Source organism: Rhododendron vialii, chromosome 3a, assembly GCF_030253575.1.
Source record: "Rhododendron vialii isolate Sample 1 chromosome 3a, ASM3025357v1".
Classification (NCBI taxonomy): domain Eukaryota; kingdom Viridiplantae; phylum Streptophyta; class Magnoliopsida; order Ericales; family Ericaceae; genus Rhododendron; species Rhododendron vialii.
In genome coordinates this window covers 13,918,925-13,928,228 of record NC_080559.1, presented here as the reverse complement: position 1 = coordinate 13,928,228, position 9,304 = coordinate 13,918,925, and the positions used below count along the sequence as shown (strand labels likewise).

The 9,304-nt window shown below is 35.1% G+C and overlaps 1 protein-coding gene across 1 annotated transcript; it reads right to left on the bottom strand.

Moving 5' to 3' along the window:
* Nucleotides 1–4,947: 4,947 nt before the first annotated feature.
* LOC131319317 (F-box/kelch-repeat protein At1g80440-like) lies at nucleotides 4,948–6,155 on the bottom strand. The gene has a single exon (XM_058349522.1). The coding sequence runs from the start codon at nucleotides 6,042–6,044 to the stop codon at nucleotides 5,001–5,003; it is 1,044 nt and encodes a 347-aa protein (XP_058205505.1). The 5' UTR covers nucleotides 6,045–6,155; the 3' UTR covers nucleotides 4,948–5,000.
* Between the last annotated feature and the right edge of the window lie 3,149 nt (nucleotides 6,156–9,304).

Below are 9,304 nucleotides of genomic sequence, written 5' to 3'. Positions count from 1 at the left end.
TTGACAACTAACTTATTATTCTAAATCATTATGTTGTTTAACAACAGTAAGAACAACATCATTCTAAGTTATGGGTAAAGACACTTATACCCTAACTTTGATGTGACCACATTCTATGGTTTATCACTCCCACTGATTTCACCATTCATAAAGAATCTAAATGACAGATTTCTATAATTCTCGTACAATAGTTTAATAGTACAACTCATACCCTTCAAATTTTCTAGAGTAACCAATGAGGTCCTCATAACTCATTCTAAAATTCAAATTCTTTCATGTGAATTAAAAATTCTGTCCTCTGCTGGACAACCTTAAACATTCAGGTGTCCTGAGTTTGATTTCTTTTCCATCCACAATTCAAAAGAAGTATTTGAAACTGTCTTACTAGAAACCTGATTCACATAAATGTAGCAGGCTTAGAAGTATCTATCCACCACATAATGGGTATTTCAGAATTACAGACATACTTCTAACCATATCCAATAATATACAATTACCTTTCAGCTATCACATTATGCTAAATAGAACAGACCTCTCATAATATTCATCACCTATGTCATACCTCATGACTTTTACAATATTTTATATTTAGCCATTTCTATCTCAATAACATACACCTTAGCATTTATTGATTGAGATCTTTATGTAATAGAAAAGATAACATAATAAGAAAAGTCATCTATAAGTGATAAAATAGGTCTCTTAGATGAAATTTCTCATGTCTATATAAATCACTTTAAAAAACCTGTTATTTCTTGTGACTTACTCCTTACTGAATATGATTTACTTATACTTAATGCAAATCACACATACAGGAGATTAATGAAATTTCTGTTATATATCAATCTCTTAATATGCTTGATTGAAACATAGTTTTAATCGCAAATGTCACAAGATGAAATAATTTTCGTTCATGAGATTACTAACCAAACTAACATTATGATGCAACATAAGGAGAGTTCTTAATAAAATGGTCATCAAATTTTAGTTCATTCAAACATAATAAAATATCATAAGACAATAATTGGTATTTTTCAATCACCATAAAATTTGGTTTCAAAACTTGAAAAAACATAACAATAAAATTTAGTTCGAACAAAGGAAATTAAATTTGTAAACATTATAGAAACCACAAAATGATAACCAACTCTTAAATAGCAAATGATAAGTCATAAAGCTCTTTTAATAAAAACCGTAACCCAAATCTTTAGAACTCAATGCGCTTATGAATTCAACAATTTCAAATCTCTCTGCATCTTGGTTATAAACTTAAGCAGTAGCTCATAATCAAATCACTTCATAGTTGAGGGACTTACAATTAGCTAGGTTTAATTCGAAACATACAACATTAGTAATCACTTTTCCCTTTCGAATCACTTCCTACGTTTATTGCAAACTTTATGATAATGCCTCAACTATTTACAGAAGGGACATATATCATTACCCTTACATTCTTTCGAGTCTAAAATCATTAATAGACTCATTGGCACTACATAATGCCAACTTCATGTCCCACTTAGGCTTCCTTTACTTTAATTCTCAAATACTTTAGTTGAGTAAGCCAAATATAACATTTTAATGGTATTCTCAGACATTCTAAGCACAATAAACATAATAGTGCTCACCTTAAATATTCACATGAACATAAGGCTTAGTCTATTCTATTTCATTCATACTTTACCAAAATAAAATAAAATTATTTTGCAATTCTCAAGAATCAATACTTTATCAAGATCTAGTTTCAAAAAAATAAAACTAAACTTGTCCTTTTCAATATGAGAAACTTAATCATTTAAATTAAAACAAAACAGACTAAGCATGTGAATGTGAAACAAATATATCGACAATGCACACATGACATATGCTCACTACAATAATACTTTGAGTTACCAATAAATTGGCAAAATAAAATTTGTCCAAACAATAATATATAGTGCAACGGTGATCTGCCTTTGGGTTCATCTAATGTTACACTATTAAGATTCCCTTTCACCAATAGGACTAATCGATAAGGATTCATAATTAAGTAGGTTTGTTACCTTTGAGTACCCAAATTCAATCTCAATTATGAATACTTATAATTATCCTATTCCAATTCACTAATCACTTAGAAGTGGTGCACTTTTGGGCCTACCTAATATCCATGCAATTAGAGAACTGCGATTTGCAAAGTCATTATTCTTAACACTTAAAAAAAGGGAATAAGTTTCATATATAACTTGATATTTATGAATCATTCCAGTTGGGCCACTTTGGTAACTACCAAACCGTATCGTAATAAAAATATCAAATAAAATAAGTGTTAAGTTTCAGTGATTTAATTGAAATCTATGAAACATCCCAGTTGGATCACTTTGGTGACTACCGAACCGTATCTTAATATTGATTTCAATCAAGATAATGACTTTTGCATAAACTTTAGGTGATTTAAAAAACAAAAAGAAAAGTATCACTATTTTTACACCTCATCATAATAGGTATTAGAATTTCATAATTTGATTAACATCTATCAATATGCCAGTTGGATTGTTTTAGCCCAAACCATATCCTTACATAGAATCAAATCAAAATGGTGATCTTTTCATGGACATTAGGTGAATCTTAGATTATTCACAATTCCATAATATGATTTGATATCTGAGAATTATTATGATCGGGTCACTTTGGTGACTACCAAATCTTCCATATTATAGATTCAAATCAGTAACTTTCTTTATGGACATAAGGCGAATAACGAGGTATTCACAATAAAACTATAAAAAACGACTAATCTACGAACCATTATGATTGGGTCACTTTGGTGACTACCAAATCGATCATAATATAGATTATTAGTCGAAACAATAATTTTTCATATAACTATAAGGTGAATAAAAACAATTCACAAATACTTTAGCAATCTGATGATACATAATAATGGACAAATATGATACTGTTACAGTAACATATAAGGCCAACATCAATTCTTAAGGCAAGAATAGGAAACCTACCAAAATACGCATCAACTTTACAGCCACGCCATATAACTATAGGTACATCTTCATAATCCCAAGATTAGTTTCTTGCTAGCTATTCATTGTCCCGTTAAATGTATCAATATTGCAAAGGAAAACAAATTAAGGCCAGTAATCAAACTTCACTTTCTTTATGGCCAATAAATAATATTGAAACTCGTGTAGAGGCCGGCTACAGCTTTATGGACATATATGGTATGTAAAACAAAAATCATAACCATTCACTTGCTTTAAGGAGCAGTAGTACGTGAACTCAAAATTAGCAAGCACTACCAGAACAATTAATCGTCGGTCTTGTTTCGAGAAGAACATAATCAAATACTTTATTGTATTTATTTTGTAATGGGAAATCATGATGTTCATAAACCTAAAGCTCTGATACCACATGTAAAATTATTCTTAATGGCGTTAAATAATTAACGACCCTTCTAGGGTTTAGAACTATCACGATTATCACAATACAAATATTAAGCGGAACTTAAGGAATTAAGAACGGCATACCAGGATCCATTTATGTGGAACTTGAACGATCCAGTAAGTGACTATAGCAACCATAATTTACTAGAGCATTAAGCCTTAGGTGGAAGACGGGTTTCTCTCCCTTGCCTTTCATTTTAGCTGTTTAGTATATCACATCGATCTGATGAAACCCTAGATGCTCTTTTATAGGAAGAGACAGGACCAGTTTCCTTATAAAACATTATACTCACTTTCCATCAAAGTAGAGTCTAAATAGAAACAACTTCTCTATTTGACCAATAGAATAAAATCTTAGGCATAAAGATATGAAGAATCTTATTGGACCCATTATTCGTATATGCCATACTTAAAACATTTGGGCCATAAAGACCGATTACAAAATTTAGTCTTACACATCTTTCATGTATTTATCTCTCAGAATAGTTAAGAATAAAACTAAAGAATGTGTGTATTACGGACGTAGCCCCATTTTCACGGCTACAATTTCATTCCTTAAACCCAATTACGTCCGTATATAATAGTTGAAATCGCATACGCAAAAACAAATTACGTCCGTAATATTATAATTCGCATCCGACAACTATAATATTACATCCGTAATAGATTATCTGCGTACATAATGCCGACTTGTCCCAGTTTGGTTTTTCCCATTTTTCTCTCGCAATTCCAAGTCTTACTTGCATACTTCTGATTCAATAACAGTACCATATATTCCCAGATCATTTTATGAGCATTAGCTTTGTTTAGTTTAAGTAGTTTTGGACTTTATTCTTCATATATATTTCCAATAAACAGAGAGGGAATCCATTTTCAAAATAAAACGGTTTATCCGTTCAATTCCTTCCTTATAGCACTGCTTTCTTGCATATTTTGGAAATAAAAAATAAGAAATTTTATTGAACGGCCACTCTGACTATGCACATGTAATAATATACGGTAACAAAGCCTCTTCCATTGATAACTAATAATAATAAACGGTTAAATATCCCAGGATTGATAACTAATACTCCTTCCGTCCTATAATATTTGTCTGGTCCGCAAAACGGAGACGTAAAAATAATACAATTTTTGTAAGAAAAGTTGGAAAAAAATTCAACAATTTACTAGATCTTGACGAGTTCTTTTAACTTATGAAAAAAATTTGAATTTTTTCTTGAAAGAAATACATTATTTTATAGTCTTCATTTTGCGGACCGGATAAATATTATGGGACGGAGGGAGTAATAATAAACGGTTAAATATCCCAGGATAGGTTTTCTTGTCCCGTTCAATAAAAATAGTAATAATTAAGTGGTGTTTGTTGTTGTTTTGTTTCGTTTAATGTGGTGCTCTTAGGATAGTCAGCAGCTAGCATGTGATTACCAATCGGATTTAGTGTCGATTGTGATACATTTTGTGAGTTATGGTGTTTTGTGCTCTCTGTCTTTTTAATCATTATAACTTTACTTTGATTAATCAATACAACAAAAAAAATATCAGCTTATCAAAACAAAAAACAAAAGAATATCAGAATTCAATACAACCCCCCGATCGAGCGCATCCAGAGAACTCCTCAGGGGCTTCGATCTTCACCACTTTACCAATCTGCCCTTCGTTCTTCCGCTCCACATGGTAAAACCCGAAAGGCCCACTATGGTGTTCCCGCCCGGTTTCCAACGTCCAACCATCCATATCGACCCCAAATGCAACGAGGCCCACGGCCTGCACAACCGGGTCAATTTCGGCCCAACTTACGAACGCTCCATTCCCAGCCCCCACACCGCCGCACGTCGTCGGGGACTGAGTCACCACCCACGCGTCCTGGGCTAACCTCCACTCTCCCGTGCCGGGTCCGAACGACTCGGCGCTCCTCATAAACCTGCCTTGGGCCTGGGTGGCGTACCCGCTCACCACCCAAAACTCAGAGCCGACCACAATCCCTTCGCATTCGTCGCGCTCCTCGTTCATCCCGGGTAGCTCAGTCCATCCATCCGCCCAAATGTCGTACTTCCAAGCGGTGCTCAACGAGTTCTTGTTCGCGTCGTGCCCGCCGGCGACGAACACCACTCCGTCGACGGCGGCGGCGGCGAAGAATGATCGGCAGGAAGGCATGTCCCTGCGCCGAGTCCAGCTCCCAGTCGTGAACTCATACACGAACACGTCCCGGACCGGTTCCCAACTCGTCGGGTCCAACCCGCCCATGACCACTAGTTTTCCTTCAGAGCTCACCACCTGACAGAACAGGGGAAGCCCATCTGGGTACTCCGGAACAGGGTCGACCCGGTCCCAAATCCCGCTCTCCGGGTAGTATATCGTCAACCCGTAGCTCGGGAAGCGAACTGGTATTTCTCCCTGAACCGGGATTGATTGGACCATAACGGCAGCTTTTTGGGTGAACCCGGTGCGTTTTCGGTGATAGAAGAAGTCCCTGCTGAGGAGGAGCTCGCGCCAGCGGCGGCAGACCAAGGCACCGACGCAGCGGGCCGCGTAGTTGAGCCGGGTCAGGCACTCGAGAGCCAATTCTTCTGGGAGATTTGGGAAGAGCTCGGTGAATTCAGTGGACATCGCCATTTCTGGTGGGAGATTTGGGAGGAACTCGGTGAATTCAGTATGATTTTGAATAGGCTGGAATGAATGAGGATTTTTGAAGAGGCTGAAATTATTTACAGGATTCAGTCGAATTTACAGGATTCAGTAGAGGGGAGTGCACAAGGAGACGTTGGAGTATATATAGGATTCAGTTGAGGGGAGTGCACAAGGAGACGTGAGGTCTGAGAAACGACATGCTGCCACCTCAGGCACATTGTGGCGGTGGGGCCTTTGAGCTGACTATTTTGGAGGGAAAAACAGTAACTTTTGTCGTGGGAAATACTATGACTTTTTACCCTTTATTGGGTAAGGGTAGATCTGGGTAACAGGTAGTATCGAATCGTGTTCGTGTCGTGTTAATCGGGTTCGTATCATAAACCATTCAACCCGAATCCGACTTATTTAGAATTTGTGTTTCTCGAGTCGTGTTATTTTCGTGTTTCGTGTCAGAAATGCTCAATCCTAACCCGTTAGCTTCGTGTTCGATTCGTGTCGTGTTATCGTGTCCATTGCCCAACTCTATATAGAATTACAGATATATCATATATATATATATATATATATATGTTCGTGTTAATAGGTGACACAGATTAGAAACCGTGTTGGTCGTGTCAATTTTGTGTCTCGCGTTTTCAACCCGACCCCGACCCATTTAGAATTCGTGTTTTCGAGTCGTGTCATTTTCGTGTTTCGTGTAAAAAATGTTCAACCCTAACCCACTAACTTTGTGTCTGGTTCGTATCGTGTTATCGTGTTTCGTATTTGTTGCCCAGCTTTAGGTAAAGGTATGTTAACCAACTCTTTTTTCCCAGTATTGGGTAAAGGAGAAAAACGTAACTTTTCTCCTTTCCTTTTTTTTTGAAAATGATATTGGCACTCCAAAAATTAATACAAACACTTTAAAAAATAAAGGAAAGTGACCTTGCAGTTATACTGATTTTAGAGTGTCAGCATCAATATTTGGAGTGTCAATATCATTTCTCTTTTTTTCCTTCCCAAAATGGCAAATATATACGGAGTATTATGAACTTCTCAAGTTGATAGCCAAATGGACCATTATTATATGCAGGGAGGCAGCCAATGGACATAATAACATTGAATAAGTTCGTTAATGCTTGGGGACTCGTCTCACATAGACAGTGGTGGAGCCAAGATTAGGACCTTGGAGGTCGGTTTAATAAATATACAATATTTTTTTTATCAAAATGTATACTTATTATATAATAAGGTTTTTTCTTTCAAATACATTACAATTTTATATTGAAATGATTCTAACCTAATAATATTAAAGTATACCAATCATTTTGTCTTTTTTTAGGCTACTTTAACTGTCACATAGTTATTTTTTATTAAAAAATGAGAATGCAAAATAATCAATTTTTTATCAAATCAAATCAAATCAAAATTACTAATACCATAACTAGCTATGTGTGAATAATTATGAGTAATATTTAAAATTAGGTATATACAAAATAAAAAATTTAAAACTCGAACGCTCTGGGAGCTAGGACCAGACCCCCCTGAACCCCAAAATAGCTCCGCCCTTGCATGTAGTAATAAATTATCTGAACTAGGAGTAGTACTCGATCCCTCCAAAGCTACTTTGCGTTTGCCGAGGTTCATTACTTTGACAGGAAATAAGTATTTCAAAAATAAAAATCATAGCAGAACAGAATTTATTAGAATAGTTGATGTTCGAAGGGGTTTTTTGTTTTTTGTTTTATAAAGAGGAGGGGGGCCTTTTTTTTTTTTGGGGGGGGGGGGGGGAAGAAAGTCTATGGCTGTTTCTTTTTTTTTGACATGCCACTTTCCATTTTCTATACTCTCTCCGTTTCATATTGAGAGTTTACCATAAAAAACCGTGCTATTTTTCAAATTAAAAAATCAACTACTTTCGTGTATAATTTTTGCACCAAATTAAAGTACTAATCGAAATATTTAATACGGTACAAAAAAAATTATGCACAAAAGTAATTAATTTTTTAATTTGAAAAATAGTACTCCCTCCGTCCCTTATTTATAGTCCGGTATTCTATTTTGGGCTGTCCCTTAATAAGTGTCCATTTTGTAAAGTTAGTGGGTAAAAGTTGATGAATTGTCTATTTTGTCCCTAAAAGTAGATTCCATTTTAAAAAGTAAGTGAATAAAAGTGTAATGATGATAGGTAAGTAGGGAAAGTTGAGGAAAAAGTTGATGTGAAAGGTATAATGATGATGCCTTTTTAATAAGTTGGAATTACGAAGCAGAGCACTTAAAAAGGGACGGAGGAAGTAAGAGAGAGAAAGTTGGACTCTCAGTATGAAACGGAAGGAGTAATATCTAAGACAAGGAGCCCACCTCAAAAAAGGAAATCGAATTTCCTTTTAAAACGGAGAAGGAAAGCAAAGGGATTTAGGGATCAAACCTCAACCAAAATAACACGGGAATAGCTCCTTTTTCCTTTGGTTTTTTTTTCCTTCCCAAAATGGCACTACACACAATTACTACACATTTCTTTTTCTTTTTTTTTTGATCAGTTTCTTTTTCTTTTGTTGTTCCGTATATATACTGGGCAAGGGAGGGAACATGCATGCTACTTTTTTCTTTTGGGGAATTTAGAGGCTAGCCCCAAAAAGTAGGTTCGGATTTAATTTAGTCCTGACAAAAATATTTTTTTTTATTTTAGTCCTTTTTGTTGACTTTTCATGCATTTTTATTATTTTGCCCATTCTTCTAAACTTTTTGTGTACATGTCTATTTTTAGTAAAATTTATATTTTTAGAATCAACTCCTGACGCATATTATTTCGGACAAAAATACCATTGACTATGTAAACTGGCTATGAGAACTGTCAATTCTCATAGTCAGTTAACATAATATTTCGGACAAAAATATCCCCACCAGTTCACATAGTATGAGTTAACATATTAATTTAGACAAAAATACCACTGAACTGAGACTATGAGAACTATATTTTTAGAATTAATTCTTGAATCATATTATTTCGGACAAAAATACTCTTGGCTATGTGAACTGATTATGAGGGCTGTCAAGTTCCATAGTCAATTCTATGAGAACTGCTCAGTTCTCAAAGAAAACTGGCTTTGTAAATTGAGTTATGAGAACTGGCTATATGAACTGACAATTCTCATAGTCAGTTCTATGAGAACTGTCAGTTTTCTTAATCAATTCTATAAGGATTGGCTATGATAAGCGACTGTTCTCATAGAAAACTAGCTTTATAAACTGGTTATGAGAACTGT

What these genes read in the sequence shown, in the direction of transcription:
- LOC131319317 (XM_058349522.1), bottom strand. Translation starts at nt 6,044, where the DNA reads ATGGCGATGTCCACTGAATTCACCGAGCTCTTCCCAAATCTCCCAGAA.